Here is a 16,872-nt window from a genome sequence, read left to right as displayed (position 1 = left end):
GGTAACTCTGGCAACTACATACCACAGTTTAACCTTGGCTGTGGGGAAAGTCTTTTGACAAAAAAAACTTGAAAAGCCAACATGGATTTAAGAATGATGAGTTTTTTTTGGTCAAATAAAGTGAGGATGTAAACATTTGTTATGACTTGTCAGCAAGATGGAAGCCACGGAATAAAAAAAAGGCTGTACGGCTGTATCAGTTTGGACAGAAAATTGATTATCCAGTAGTGAAAGAAAAAAATTAGATGTTGAGAATCTAACATTTAAAATGCAGAAATATAGTTTGTCAGGCAGCATCTGTGGAGGGGCATATTTCACTTTGTTTCGATATAAATATGACAGTTAATTTTTTTACAATAAAAAAGAACTAGTGTACATGGGTTCACCGTCTATTCAGAAATCTAATGTGGTGGGGAAGTTGTTCCTCAAACATTGGGTGTTTCTTCAGGTTCCTGTACCACCACCACCTTGATGGTAGTAATGAGGGTCCCTAATGATGGATGCTGCCTGTTGAAGCTGGGGAGAGTCTTGCCCATGATGGAGCTGAGTTTGCAACTTCATGCAGTTTTTTTTTTCTTCATCCTGTGCAGAGGCCTTTCCCTACCAGATTGCGATGAATCATTTAGAATGCTCTCCATGGTACAGCTGTAGAAATTTCTCAGTCTTCGGTAATATACCAATTCCCAAGCTAATGAAATATAGCTGCTTTGGGTCATTGTGTTTATTGTGATGAGCTTGAGTGCAATGAGGTACAGGTACACAATGGAAGAAATAGCCACAGCAGTCTGGGCACATAGGCACAGAACAATCTGACACATGAATGATTTTTTTAAAATGGAGGGAAATATAGGACGGAAGGATCAGATTGATTTTGGAGTAGGTTAAAAGGTCAGCACATCAAGGTCCAAGGACCTGTACTGTGTTGCAATGTTTTATGTTTTAAATTGTACCATAACTTTGAGGGTTGTGTCCATTTCTAGGCACTATATTTTGGCAAAGATGGGAGAGGTTGCAGAAAACCTTTACTCTGAAATACAGAATGTAGGATCTTCAGCTAGACTGGAGAAGCTGTGATTGTCCAGAAACTGGGAGGTGGCAAGGTGATCTGAGCAAAGGTTTTCAGATATACAGTATTATGAATTGATGTGGCCTCCAGCATCAATCCCTGTGGTACCTCCACTTCCCCAGAAGGGAACTATTCAGATCGAAAAGAAAGATAAACAACAGGCTTTATTTATCACATGTACATCGAAAGATAGTGAAATGCATCATTACTAACAAGAGTTTGGGAATGTGCTGGGGGCAGCCTGCAAGTGTCACAGTACTTCTGGGACCAGCATAGCATGACTGCAACTTACCTGTAAATCATTGGAATGAAACCATAACACCAGGAGGAAATTCACAGGGAGAATGTATAAATTCTTTGAAGACAATGGTGGGAATTGAACCCTGATCACAAGTGCTGTAAAGCAATAGGCTAACTCTTATGCTGCCTTGCCAGCCTACCAGATCCGTCCATAATCCCGGCCAGGACGTTATCTTCAATTCCATGTACTAAGTTTGTTTAATAAACTTGTTTTGTTCCAGGTGGAGTCATAAAAACATAACAAAAAAACCTATTAGACACATATGTCTGTGTCATGAATTCAAATTGACCATAATCACTTAAAAATACTGTTTGTCAAGTATAGTTTCTCTTTTGAAAGATCATGTTAACTGCCTTTATTTTCTAAATTTGCTGTCTCTCCCCTTAAATGATATGGTTGAATTTGTAATTTTCCAGTCTGTGGGAAGTATTTTAAAATCTATGGAAATTTGAAGATATAACTAGTGCATCAATTGTTTATTATTCTGTGCTAATAATCTCTCAAATGCTAATTTTACACTAGTATTTATTTTATTCACTCCAGCTCTCATTCATCACTAATTTGTTTAGCATCTCTGCCATTTCCTTGTTTCACAATATAATTTGTGTAATACTGCAGAGTCCTACAACAACTTCAATCTTTGCCTCTACCATAAGATTTAGGAGCAGTACCAGGCAAGTTGGCCCATCGAGTATGCTTTGCCATTCCATTATGGTTGATTTATTATCCCTCCCAACCCCATTCTCCCCATAACCTTTGACACCCGTACTAATCAAGAACCTATTAACCTCCGCTTTAAATACACCCAATGACTTTGCTTCACAGCTGTCAGTGACAATGAATTCCACAGATTCACCACCGTCTGGCCAAAGAAATTACTCACCGTCTCTGTTCTAAGGGACGATTTTCTATTCTTGATCATACATTCTCCCACTATAGGAAACATATCCATGTCCACGCTATCTAGGCCTTTTAATATTTGGTAGGTTTTAATGAGATTCCTTCCCCTCTCTTTCCCACCCCCCCCCCAAAAAAAACGAACTCCAGCGACTCCCCGACCTACTCCTTGTGTTCCTGTTATACAAAAGTGTTCCAAGCCCCTCTCTCGGGGAAGTCCACTTTACTCGCCCAAAGCAGTCTTTCACTCATATTTCCTGCTAGTGTCCTACTCTCATTTCCAAACTTAGGCAAACTTTATCAAGTGCGTCATGGAAAGCATATTGAATCCATTGGTTAGGTCCTACCCGGCAATTTCTTTTATAGGGAGGAAGGGTTGGGCTGGATCTGGTTTTTAAAAAATCAAAAACAAACTTGAGTTCGCTTCCGTGACTTCGACAAATGTAACTTTAAAACAACTTGTGTCCCCGCGGTGATTGGCCCAACGCGTGTAGATGTTCATGTGCCAATTGGTCAGTCCTGATGTCACTCATTGACGTCAGGCAAGCCCACAAATGGGGCCAAGCAAAAAGTCGGACAAGCAAAACTTTAAGTCTCTAATTAACTTTGTGTCAATTTGAAAGAATGTAACTGGAATGTAAAGTCTAGTGATCATTATGAGCCGAACTTTAAATCTCCATTTCGGAAAGACTCCGCCAGCTGTGATTGGGCGCTCGTTCATTCGAATCTACCAATAATTTGACCAAAAACAAGAGAAAATCTTCAGATGCTGAACATCCAAGCAACGCACAAAATGCTGGACGAACTCAGCATCCACGGAAAAGAGTACAGTCGACGTTTCCGTCCAAGACCCTTCGTCAGACCTGATTGGTTCTGCTTCTTGTCCTTCAACTCCAAGCGCTCAACCGAATAGGCAGCAACCATTTAGCAATCCCAAGTGGATTGGCTGAAACCTGTCAGCTCCCCCTCTGAGTGATCGATCAAACTGTCACTCAACTTTGTCGAGAGGCGGGGTTTGGTAGCTCTTGAAAATCCCATTGACTGGGCTCTTTTCCATCCCTCCATCAGATGAGGAGGCTTCACGCCCACCTCCTTCCCGCCGATTGGTCCTGGGGTCCGTCCGTTGGAAAGCGGACCCGCCTGTGGCGCGCCTCGATTGGCTGGCTCGCCCCATCAATCATTAACGTCGGCGACTGTCCGTCGAGATGATGGTCAGAGGGTAGAGAGGAAAAAAATGGAGAGAAGTCCGAGCGAAGAGTTTACTGGTTGACGGGCAGCGGCGACGGTTTGTTCGGTGACGGGCTCGCGGCGGCCGGTGGATGAGCGGCGGTGCCCGCTCCTCCTCCTCCTCTCTCCGGTTACCCTGAGGGGCGTGAGAGCGGGGTCGGGGGGGAGGCCAGCGAGTGGCGCCGCGGGGCCCTCGGGACCTCAGGCCTCGGACCTCGGACCATGGCCGAGTTCGTGGTGCCTCGGCACAGCGCCGTGGTGGAACGGCTCCGCAAGCGGATCGAGCTGTGCCGCCGCCACCACTCGGCCTGTGAGTCGCGCTACGAGCGGGCCTCGGCCGAGCGCCTGGAGCTGGAGCGGCAGCACAGCCTGGCGCTGCACCAGCGCTGCCTGCAGACCAAGAGCAAGCGGGCGGCCAAGCAGCGGCCTCCGCCTCCGCCGCCGGCCGCCCCGGCCCCTACTTCGAATCAGGCCCCAGCGACAACCCCGGTCCCGTCGCAGCATGAATCGCAGCCCGCCTTTAGGAATAGCTCCGGACCTGCAGCCACCGGTACCGACGCTGCTCACCAGCCCGGAGCTACAGCCGCCGACCAGAGCCGGACCAATACCCTGCAGGCGGTGAGTGAGGAGCCAGCCTACGGGCAATCCAGCGGCGGCTGCTTCTTCACGGGTTTCCATCTCAGTCAACCGCGGTCTCCTGAAACCTGTCGGACTGGAACCTCTCCATCCGCAGATTGTGTGATTAATTGGGTCTTAACTTCTTTATGTGTGTCGCTAAGTTGTCACTTAAAAAAGTTTGTTACTCAACACGAGGTAGATGCATAACTTAGTACTAAAGTTTAAAACTTGTCCTGTTCTAATCAAAATCTGTATCTTGCTCTACAAGAGTTTATCACATAAGCTTATAGCTTGTTTGACAGTCTAAGGTAACATTTAAATCGTGTCTGGGCAATCTATTCATAGTCTAGTAAATTGACCTTAAGTTTTAATTCAACTTTTGAATGAGTTATAAATATGTGTAACTTGTACTGAGCTGGCACAACTTAGAGTTGGTAGGCTATATGAACAAGTTAATAGTTGTGTAGGTATTTATAATGATCACTCTTTATAACATGTTATTCCAATATTTCTAAGGTTCGTAAGTAATATTGAAATATTTCTGTTGTGCAAATTTAGTAAGGATTTATATTTGGGTTTAAACTTGATGGTCAAAGATGACAGTTAACCAAGTCTATACAATTTATTCAAAGTCTAGTGGTCTAGATAGTAAACTGACCTTAAGTTTTTAATTCAAACATAACTTTTGTATAAGTTATACATTGAGCTAACTTGTATTGAGATGACATTAGTTAAAGTTGGTAGACCACATTGTGAAAGTATTTATAACTAGTTTTAAACAATACTGAGGCATTTTTGAATTGCATCCTTTATAGAATTTTATAGAACAGACCATTTAGTCTATTGTGCCTTTTGACAAAAATGTCCAAATAATCTTTTTTTTCAAGTGCCCCCTGCTGCTTTAATTTTAGTTTGCTTCTTAATGTTGCTATTAAGTTTGCCTCTTCTATCCATTCAGGCAATACGCTCCAGATAATTTGAAGTATATAGTTTTATTTTAAATTTGTAAGTGTCTAGATGAGGACATCAAAACAGTAGTTACTTTCTACCAACACACATAAAAGTTGCTGGTGAACGTTTCCATCTGTGAATTTCACTTTGTATATTTTGGAGTCACTCAAATTGCAATGAAGTAATGATCAGAGAACTGCATTAGTGCTGTTGGCTAATAAATAAATATCAGGCAGGTAATCAGAGTTCTTCCATAACTCTTCAGAACTCTAGTTCCTCTTCAGGGATTAGGCAGATGAATGATACAGCATGGACTAGATGGGCTGAATGGCCTGCTTCTGTGCAGTAGTCTTCTATGACTTTTCCAAGAGTTATTCTGTGTCTGCCTTAGAAGTCAGTGCAGCACTTTATAGAAAGAGGATTTCTGATGTTGTGTTTGTATTGAATTCTAAAGCAGTAGTGCTACTAACTCGATCACAGCTTCACTAGGGTAGGGACAAACCAGTTATTACCTACTGAAAGGCAAGGCTGGAAGTATTGTGAGCAGTTTTGCAATCCATTTCTAAGAAGTACTGTCATTGGAGAAGCTCCAGAGGAGAATGAACCCAGGAATGAAAGGGTTAACGTATGAGGAAAATTTGGCTCTGGACCTGTACTTGCTCAGGCGGGAATCTCTTTGAAACCTACTGATTATTGAAAGGCCTAGATAGAGTGGATATGGCGAGGATATTTCTCTCAGTGAGGAAGTGTAGAACTAGAGGGCACAATCTCAGAGTACAGGAGCATCCCTTTGGAACAGAGATGAGGAGGAATTTCTTTATCCAGAGGGTGGTGAATCTGTGGAATTCATTGCCACAGACAGCTGTGGAGGGCAAGTCACTGGGTATAAATAAAGCCGGGGTTGATAGGTTCTTGATAAGTCAGGACATGAAAGGTTACAGGGAGAAGTGGGAATGGGGTTGAGAGGGATAATAAATCAGTCATGATGGAATGGCGGAGCAAACTTAATGGACCGAATGGCCTAATTCTGCTCCTATATCTTCTGGTCGAAGGTTTACATAAGGAGGCTATTTGACCTACTTGCGTGTTGTATGGGAGTTATTTAGATCCAGTCTGTTTACCATATCTTCCAAACAAATATGTATCGAACTGGAGGGATTACTATCTAAACACATGGTTTACAATCTGGAATGTGCCGATTGATCTGCTGGAGGCAGCAGTGTCAGAAGCAAATTTCAGAAGAACTGAGTCAGGGTCACGAGAGTCATAGAATCAAAAGAGGCCTGTTGGTCCAACCCATCAATACTGACCACGATGTCTATCTAAGCTTGTCCCATCTGTTCCTCTAAACCTGTTCTGTCCATGTACATGTTGGTTGTTTGACATATTTGACAGTCTAACAGAGTTTTCAAAGTGGAAGTTCCACTCTCTCAACCTGGGAAGTTTTGAGTACCATCATAACTGGGGTTTTCCTTGGTTGCAGTGGGTGAACATGACTTCGCCTGTGCCTTGTCATGTCCCTTGCTCTCCACGAAGTGCTGCAGAACTACCTTCCTGGCTGTTGGGTCTCGCTGTTGATCTCACCTGCCCAGTCCACCAGAGCTGACTTTGCATGCTAGGACGGACATGTTCCTAACTTATTGGGGCAGGAAGCCCACTGGCTACCTCATGTGGTTTAGCCCGCCAGTTGAAGCAGTAGACCGGGATGTGGCTGCTGTTGCATGTAAACAGCTACTTGGAGCCACACGGTCCAGTGGGGACCAAAGATGAGTGAGCTGCCCTGGAATGGATGTGACAAACCCCTTCCTGGACTCCCCAACCCATGATACACCCATGTTATTAGCAGGCTTGTGAGACCCTCCATTTGTCACGGTTGACCATGGATGTTGTGTCCCAACTGTCTACGTGATACACAAGCTGTTGCCCATGTTGCAGGCTCCCCTTCTGCACGCAACTGATGAATCCAAAGGAACAGCAGAGACCAATACAGTTTGGCAACAGTGGTGTTGCAGGAGTTGCCAGTTGGCATTGAACTCAACTGCCTTAGGGACTCCAGCTCCAGAATTTTCCTCAGGGTTGACTCCTGAAGCCTTCCCCATGACTGGGTATAGTCTCCACCCGCCTTTCTCCTCCTGTCTGAGGTAGCTAAGCCACACATGAAAGCCAGGAGCTAAACTTGGTTGTCAGAGGCTGTTTGAAGCATATGCCATTGGGGGCATTTGAAGGGGAGTAGGAATTTATCCCCACAAGCCTCCCCCCCCCCCCTCGGCTATAACAACCTTATTGAACCTAGCAAGCTTAGTGATGGATCAATCCCTGGGCAGCCTGCAGAAGTTGCAAGGTAGGAGATTGCAAGGACTCAGACAGACGCTTGAATCTTCAATGACCACAAGTGAGTTGCCAGATTATTGAATGACAGTAAAGTGGTACCTTGATTAAAGAAGTTCAGAGTTCAATTCTGGCATCATCTATGAAGTCTGTAAGGAGTCTGTACCCCGTGGAATGGTTGTGTTTCCTCTGGGTGCTCTGGTTTCCTCCCACAGTTCAAAGAAGTACCGGTTTGTAGGTTAGTTGGTCATTCATTGTAAACTGCCCTGTAATTTGGCTAGAGTTAAATCAATGGGTTGCTGGATAGTGAGGCTGAAAGAGCCGGAAGGGCTGGTCCACCCTGTATCTCAATAAATAAATAAATAAATAACAGCAGCAAGAAGCCAGGTAATTACAAACCAACAAGTCTAATTCATGGGTAGGAAAGATATTAGAAAGAATTGAGTAAATCGATTAATTTGCACGTGAAAAGGCAGAAAATATGTATGTTGGCTTTTTGATTGGGGGGGAATTGTCTGACCAACTCGATTGAAATTTTCAAAGAGGTAAGAGAAAAAATATTGTTGAGGATGTGGGAGCTAATGTTGTCTACGCAGACATTAGTAAGGCCTCCCACATGGGAAGATTGTTCCAATACAAGCAAATTGGTCTGAAATTGGCTTGGTGATAGAAGCTAGAGGGAGGGTTGTTCTTGTGATTGAAAGCACTGGTGTTGTACCTTAAGGACCAATGCTGGACTCTTACCCTTTTGAAGTCAAATTTGGAATATTGTGTTCAGTTTTGGTCACCCTGTTATAGAAAGATGACTTTAAAGTACAAAGGAGATTTACAGGAATGTTGCCAGGACTCAGGTGACTGTGTTATTTAGAGAGATTGAGCAGGTTGGGACTTTATTCATTTAAAATGAGTGGTGATTTTATAAAGGTGTATCAAATCTTTGTGCTCTCCTTTTCCCCCCAGATATGGCGAACAAGAACCAGGAGACTAGCGTAGGGTGAGAGGGGTGAGATTTAATAGCAATCTGAGATGCAACCATTTCACCCAGAGTGTGGTGGATATATGGAACAAGCTGACAGAGGAAGTGGTTGAGGCAGATACAATAGCAACGTGTAAAAGGTACCTGGAAAGTATACGGATAGGAGTGGTTTAGAGGGATATGAGTTGAGCTCAGATAGACATCTTGGTATGGACCAGTTAGGCCGAAGGACAACTCTGACGATATAACTTAATCCAACAATATGAATGTAGGAGTTAAGGTTACTGGGTTTGCAGATGATATGAGAATTGTTATTGTTGGTGTTGATGATATAAGATGATATTCATCGGTTGGCAAGATGGGCAGGGCAATGGCAAATGGAATTTAGTCCTGTGACCTGTGTGATGCATTTTGGAATGACAATACAGGTCAGATGTATACAAGGAGTGGTAGGGCCATGTAGGTACAGTAAAACTGCACTATCTAACTTTCAGGTATTTTCCATAGTCTCCTGAGGCTCAGTGGTGTCATTATCCTTGCACTCTCCTCAATCTTACCAGGAAGATTTATAAAATTAATTTTAATTGTCATTCAACCATATATGAATATCCATGAATCCAGCTAAATGAAACAGTGTTCCTCTGGAGAGAAGATTCAAACCACTGTACCAACAGTCATACATAGCATAAGGCTTATATAGCAGATATAATATCATAATAAGCATACTGTACAGTCACACAGAAAAGGTAGTCTAAGTCTCTGAGTCCATGAATGTTGCAGCAGTCTGCAGTCAAAGACAATACAGCTTGTCTTCTACCAAGCAAACACTGGAGGGCAGCACTAACTCCAGCATGGACACCACACTGCCTCTGGCACCAACTCCCAATGCCTCTCTCCTGGACGGCTGCAAGCTGGCGGCGCCACAGTTTGAAGCTCAGTCCTTGCTATGACCGAGGCCACACTGCTACTCTGTCATTTGCCAATAAACCAGTGAACCAGAATTATTTATATAGTTTTATAAATTGTGTGTGTAGGCAGAAGTGATTGTTTTAATTAGCCACGTGATTACTAATTTAATTGGTTAAGCACAACATTGTAGGCTGAAAGGCCTGTTCGTGTGCAGTACTTTTCTATGTAGTGTAGCATCTAAAAAATTGAGTTGAGATGTTAAGGATTAACATCTAAATGTCTGGAAAATCTGGGAGTCCGATTCCACCAAGGTAGAGTGCATTCTGGATTGTCAGTTGCATGATAATGAGAAAAGTAGGAACTCTGTATATGAGGATTGCTGAAGGTGGAAGAGAAATAGATGAGCCAGGAACCAAAGCATTTGAGATACTTGTTGCCTCTAGCTGGGACATCAGGGAGGCAATTCTAGAATTTCATTAAATAAACATTAGGTCATAGCTGTGGTACTCTATCAGTACTGGTCAGTGTACAAGGAAGGTTGTGATTGTACCATAGAGGGGTGCAATTAGACACTAGTTTTATTTCACATGTACACAGTGAAATGTGTCATTTTGAGTCAACGACCAACACTGTCCAAGGATGTGCTGGGGGCAGCCTGTTGCCATGCTTCTGGCACCAACAAAGCGTATCTACAACATACTAACTCCAATCCATACGTCTTTGGACTGTGGGAGGAAACTGGAGCACCCGGAGGAAACCCACGCGGTCACGGGGAGAACGTATAAACTCCTCACAGACAGCTTGGGAATCGCCTCCTGATCTTGCATCTGGTATGGTAAAGCATTACACTAACCTCTATGGTACAGAGGAGATTTACTGGAGTAGTTACCAGAGGGACTCAGGATAGGATGGATGGTTAAAAACCAAAGATAGTGTACTGTCCAGAAGGGCAGGCAGATGATAGGGCAACAATGCAGCCAGCAGGGTGAGTATGAGTGTATTAGGGATGCAGAGTCAAAAACGGTAGCAAATACAGTACTCATCAATGCACGGAGTATAAGAAATAAGGTGGATGTTCTTGTTGGACTTCTATAAATGCTTGGTATGATGTTGTGGCCATCACTGAATTGTGGCTGAGGGACGGTTGTAGTTGGGAGCTAAATGTCCACGGTTACACTTTGTATCAGACCAAAAGCGAGATAGGCAGAGGGGGTGGCATTGTTCTGCTGGTAAAAAATGGCATCATATCAGTAGAAAGATGTGACATTGAATCGGAAGATGTTGAATCCTTGTGGGTTGAATTTAGAAACTGCAAGGGTAAAAGGACCCTGATGGCAGTTACATACAGTAGCTGGAATGTGAACACAGATTACAACAGGAACTAGAAAAGTCATGACAAAAGGGCATTGTTATGATAGTCATGGGAGATTTCAACATACAGGTCGATTGGCAAAATGAGGTTGGAGATGGATCTTGAGAGAGAGTTTATTGAATGCCTAGAGTAGTTTGTTGAGCCTGCTAGGGGTTCATCTAAACTGGATTGGCTATTATGTAGTGAACCAGAGGGGATGAGAGACCTTAAGGTAAAAGAACCCTTAGGAGGCAGTGATCACCATATGATTGAGTTCAACTTGAAATTTGATAGGGAGAGAGTAAAGCTTGATGTAGCAGTATTTCAGTGGAGTGAAGGAAATTACAGTGGTATGAGAGAGGAGTTGGCCAAAGTAAATTGGAAGCAGATGCTGACAGGGATAACAGCAGAGCAGCAATGGTATGAGTTTCTGGGAAAAAATGAGGAAAGTGCAAGATAGATGTATTCCAAAAACAAAGAAATCCTCAAATGGTAAAATAGTGCAACTGTGGCTGACCAGAGAAGTCAAAGCTAATGTAAAAACAAAAGAGAGGACATACAACAAAGCAATAATTAGTTGGAAGATAAAGGATTGGGAAGCTTTTAAAACCCTACAAAGAGCAACTAAAAGAATCGTTAGGAAGGAAAAGATGAAATATGAAAACAAGCTAGCAAACAATATCAAAGTGAATAGTAAAAAGCTTTTTCAAATATGTAAAAATTAAAAGGGAGCTGAGAGTTGATAGAGGACCACTAGAAAATGAGGCTGGAGAAATAATAACGAAGGCCAAGGAGATGGCAAATGATATTTTGCATCAGTCTTCACTGTGGAACACTAGCCATATGCCTGATGTTGTAGTGTGTGAAGGAAGAGAAGTGAGTGCAGTTACTATTACAAGGGAGAAGGTGCTCAAAATGCTGAAAGACCTAAGGGTACACAAGTCACCCAGACCAGGTGAACTGTACCCTAGGGTTCAGAAAGAGGTAGCGGGATAGATTGTGGAGGCAATGATCTTTCAAAAATCATTGGACTCTGGCATGGTGCCTGAGGACTGGAAAACTACAAATATCACTCCACTCTTTTAAGAAAGGAGAAAGATAGCAGAAAGGAAATTATAGACCAGTTAGCCTGACCTCAATGGTTGGGAAGATGTTCGAGTCAATTGTTATGGATAAGGTTATGGAGTACTTGGAGACTCAGGACAAGATGGGACAAAGTCAGCATGGTTTCCTTAAGGGAAAATCTTGCCTGACGAATCTGTTGGAATTCTTTGAGGAGATTATATGTAGGATGGATAAAGGGGTTGTAGTGAATGTTGTATATTTGGACTTTCAGAAAGCCTTTGATAAGGTACCACACATGAGACTGCTTACCATGTTAAGAGCCTATGGTATTACAGGGAAGTTACTAGCATGGTTAGAGCATTGGCTGATTGGTAGGAGGCAGTGATTGGGAATTAAAGAATCCTTTTCTGGTGTTCCGCAGGTGCCGGTATTGGGACCCTTCTTTTTATGCTGTATAATCGATGATTCAGATGATGGAATAGATGGGTTTGTTGCCAAGTTTGCAGATGATATGAAGATTAGTGGAGAGGCACGTAGGGTTGAGGAAACAGGAAGGCTGCAGAAGAACTTAGATGGATTAGGATAATGGGCAAGAGTGGCAAATGAAATACAATGTTGGAAAATGCATGATCGTGCACTTTGGTAGTAGAAATAAATGTGCAGAATGGGGAGAAAATCGAAAAATCTGAGATACAAAGGACTTGGGAGTCCTTGTATATGTCCACAGATCCCTGAAAGTTGCCTCACAGGTGGATAGGGTAATTAAGAAAGATTATGGGGTGTTAGCTTTCATAAGTCGAGGGATAGAGTTTAAGAGTCACGAGGTAATGATGCAGCTCTATAAAACTCTGGTTAGGCCACACTTGGAGTGCTGTGCCCAGTTCTGGTTGCCTCACTATAGGAAGGATGTGGAAGCATTGGAAAGGGTACAGAGGAGATTTACCAGGATGCTGCCTGGTTTAGAGAGTATGCATTATGATCAGAGATTAAGGGAACTAGGGCTTTACTCTTTGGAGAGGAGGATGAGAGGAGACATGATAGAGGTGTACAAGATATTAAGAGGAATAGATAGAGTGGATAGCCAGCGCTTCTTCCCCAGGGCACCACTGCTCAATACAAGAGGACATGGCTTTAAGGTAAGGGGTGGGAAGTTCAAGGGGGATATTAGAGGAAGGTTTTTTACTCAGAGAGTGGTTGTTGCGTGGAATGCACTGCCTGAGTCAGTGGTGGAGGCAGATAACACTAGTGAAATTTTAGAGACTACTAGACAGGTATATGGAGGAATTTAAGGTGGGGGGTTATATGGGAGGCAGGGTTTCAGGGTCGGCACAACATTGTGGGCTGAAGGGTCTGTACTGTGCTGTACTATTCTATGTTCTATCATACAAAGGACGTTTGATAGATCTGGGTCTGTATTCGCTGGAATTTAGAAAGATGGGGGAATGTTGAAAGGCATAGACAGAATAGATGTGGAAAGGATGTTTCCCATGTTGGGGGAGTCTAGGACAAGAGGATACAGCCTCAGGATAGAGAGGTGTCCATTTAAAACAGATGTGGAGAAATTTCTTTAGCCAGAGGGTGGAGGCCAGGTCGTTGGTATATTTAAGCAGAGCTTGATGGATTCTTGATTGGACATGGCATCAAAGGGTTACAGGGTGAAGGCAGAGGAGTGGAGCTGACGAGGGAAGAAAGAATCAGCCATGTTTGAATGCCGGAGCAGACTCAATGGGCCAAATGCCCTTGTTCTGCTACTGTGTCTTATGGTCGAAGGACTGAGGAGGTTGTCTATTGATTTGGAGAACAGTTTCAGCAGGCATGTGACTGAGGTATATGAGGATATGAAAAGCCAGATAGAGTAAATACTGAGGAAACCTTTCTCCATGCAGGAGGCCCATTACATCTGAGCATTTAATACCATCATCTCCTCTAAACTAGTCAACTCCAAGACCTGGGCCTCGGTACCACTTTGTGCAGTTGGATCCTGAATTTCCTCACTTGCAGACCCCAGTCAGTTCAGATTGCCAAAAACATCTGCTCCACAATCTCCATCAGCACAGGTGCACCACAAGGCTGTGTTCTTAGCCCCCCCCCCGTTCTACTCCCTTTTAAAGATTTAAAATAGGTACTATTTGTCACATACATCAAAACATACAGTGAAATGTGTCTTTTGCATTAAACCAAATCGACGAGTGTTGTGCTGGGCAGCCTGCAAATGTGCCTTCATACTTCTATTGTCAACATGGCATGCCCTCAACTTACTAACCCATATCCTAATCTCTGGACTGTGGGAGGAAACTGGGGCACCTGGTGGCAACACGGGGTCACAGGAAAACTCCTTACAGGCTGCAGCAGGAATTGAACTGTAATCAGTAGCGCTGTCATACTGTTTACAGTAACCACTAAGCTTCTGTGCCTTCCTGTTGTAATCTCAAATGCACTGTCAGGGGATGATGGAGGAAGATACTTGAATAATATTTAAATATCTGGTTAAGTATTAAAATGGCCAAAACACAGAAGGCTGTGGACTTGTACTGGTAAATGGGATTCGTATATCAGAAATGGGTTTAATATCACTGGCATATATTGTGAAATTTGTTATTTTTTGGCAACTGTACAGTGCAATATATTTAAAAAGCTATAAATTACAGTAAGTGTGTGTCTGTGTATATTATTTGTATATACAAAAACCCCATCACCCAGGACTTGCCCTCTTCTTGTTGCTCCATCATGGAGGAGGTATAGGAACAGTTTCTTCCCCTCCACCATCTGATATTGAATGGACAATGAACCCATGAACATTTCCTCAGTATATTTCCCCTCTCTTTGTGCACTATCTATTTAATTTTTGTTTATACTCGTTTTACTTGTATTGCATTGTGCTGCTGCCACAAAACAACAAACTTAATTACATATGCCAGTGATATTAAATCTGATTCTGAATTAAATAACTAGTGCAGAAATGGAAAAGAAAATAATGAGATCATCTCATGGGTTCATTGTCCATTCAGGCAAAATATAGACTAATACTTGATTATTGGCATTGATGGGGTGAGCCACGGGGCCTACTTCTGCACTATGATTCTGTAATCTGTTTCCCGTCTTTTCTTAAAAATAGGCTCATTTTGAATGATCCTCATCTAGTTTTAAGTTTCGTCTTCTCTCAATCAAGATTTTAAGTGGTTTTGGAAATGTATTAGAAACATTGCTTGGATTTCTTCACTCCTGTAGCGGTAATTTACAGATGCTTGACTTGTAGTCACTCATACATATGAGTGAGCTGCCATAGATACTCGTTCATTATGTGCCATGTTGTATGACGTGGGTAATCATAATCTTTCCTTGACTGTGATTGTTCTTGGCTAATTTTTCTACTGAGTGGTTTGCTATTGCCTTCTTTTGGACAATGTCTTTACAATTAGGTGACCCCAACCATTATCAAATGCACTTCAGAGATTGTCTGCCTGGCGTCCGTGGTCACATTACCAGGATTTGTGATCTGCACCGGCTGCTCATATGACCATCCACCACCTGCTCACATGGCTTCATGTGACCCTGATCAAGGGGCTAAGCAGGTGCTACACCTTGCCCAAGGGTGACCTGCAGGCTAGCAGAAGGAAGGAGTGTCTTACACATAAGATGTTACTCCTCCAACCTGAGAGTGGCCTCGTCATGGCAGAAGAGGAGGTCATGAACTGAACTGAGATGTTGGAGTGGGAAGTCGAATTGAAGTGGGCGGCCATTGCAGCGGACAGAGTGAAGGTGCTCGATGAAATCCCCCCCCCCCAATGTATATTGGAGATCAGTGATGTAGAGGAGAGCATACTGAGAACTGTAGGGGCTTGCTGACTGGGATGTAACTGAGTTGCCTCCCCCAAAAGTGTTACTGACTGTATTGGTCCACAGACTTTGTTCAGTGGTCAGTTTTCATCCACTTATTGAGGTTGGGTGTGGGTTTTGGGTATGATGAAAATGTTCTTTGTTCTTCGACCATCCTCGTATTGGCATTGCAGTGACCTTCAATGAAAGCTGTTCCATAAATGGGTGTAAACTTTGTTTACTTAATGCAGTTTTGGAATGGCACTTCGTGCTATGATGTGTTTTTTTGATAGGAATGCAAAGATTTAAAAGGTACTTGAGTGACATTCTTCTTGCAGAGGATGGTACATGTATGTGTCAGAGAAAGTCTTTGAGGCAGATGCACTAATGATGGTGTGGTGGCGTAGAGATTAGTGTAACAATATTACAGCAGTAGTGACCAGGCTTCAATTCTACTGCAAACAACAGGAATTCTGCAGATGCTGGAAATTCAAGCAACACACATCAAAGTTGCTGGTGAACGCAGCAGGCCAGGCAGCATCTCTAGGAAGAGGTACAGTCGACATTTCAGGCCAGGGTCTCGGCCCGAAACGTCAACTGTGCCTCTTCCTAGAGATGCTGCCTGGCCTGCTGCATTCACCAGCAACTTTGATGTGTGTTGCTTCAATTCTACTGCTGTCTGTTAGGAGCTTGTATTGCGCTCTGCGACTGCGTAGATTTCCTCTCGGTGCTCTGGTCTCCTCCCACAGTCCAGAGACACAGATTAGTTTCTATTAATTTGTGAGCATGTTTTGTTGGTGCCAGACCTGTGGTGACACTTGTAGACTGCCCTCCAGCACATCTTAGACTTTGGTCTTTAACACAAACTGTATGCTTAAATGTCCACATGACAAAGCAGATTTTTAATCTTAATCTTTAAGTTCTGATTGAGTGTGGAATGATGTAATTATTTTTGTCTGGATTTAAAATAAATAATTTGTGTTCATGTCTGTCTAGTGTTCCAAAGCAGTTATGTTGATTAGTGACTGAGATGAAATAATTTCCTTGTTAAAAAGAGAGCCTCAGTAATTTTCTGATGGACTGTAATTCTGCTTTGACGTTTTACTCCCACCACCATGTATTACAAGAGAAGGATGTATGATGGAAACACAGTTGTTTCATGCTGACATATTTGTGTGTGTGTGTGTCTTATTTGATGTAAGTTCGACAGTTAAATCGGTGGTATAAATCCATTAGAATCGTCAGTAGATCCTGTAGGTAATTTGGATTTTTGTATAATTGTTATGGTGTTAGAGATGCTCTTATAAACAGTCCAGTATCTGATTAAATCGGTACACTTGGATTGAACTCCAAACAGATTATTTTAT

The 16,872-nt window shown here is 43.0% G+C and overlaps 1 protein-coding gene across 1 annotated transcript in view; it reads left to right on the top strand.

Annotated features, from left to right (window-relative positions):
* The first annotated feature begins 3,471 nt into the window (after window positions 1-3,471).
* maml1 (mastermind-like transcriptional coactivator 1) overlaps window positions 3,472-16,872 on the top strand; it is a 94,482-nt gene continuing 81,081 nt past the window's right edge. Inside the window, exon 1 of the mRNA XM_063053063.1 lies at window positions 3,472-4,109. Coding sequence (XP_062909133.1) covers window positions 3,714-4,109 — 396 coding nt within the window. The 5' untranslated portion in view covers window positions 3,472-3,713. The remainder of the gene's footprint in view (window positions 4,110-16,872) is intronic.

Source organism: Mobula hypostoma, chromosome 7, assembly GCF_963921235.1.
Source record: "Mobula hypostoma chromosome 7, sMobHyp1.1, whole genome shotgun sequence".
Classification (NCBI taxonomy): Eukaryota; Metazoa; Chordata; class Chondrichthyes; order Myliobatiformes; family Myliobatidae; genus Mobula; species Mobula hypostoma.
The sequence above is the reverse complement of the archived record's forward strand: the minus strand, read 5'-3'. Positions and strand labels throughout refer to the sequence as shown.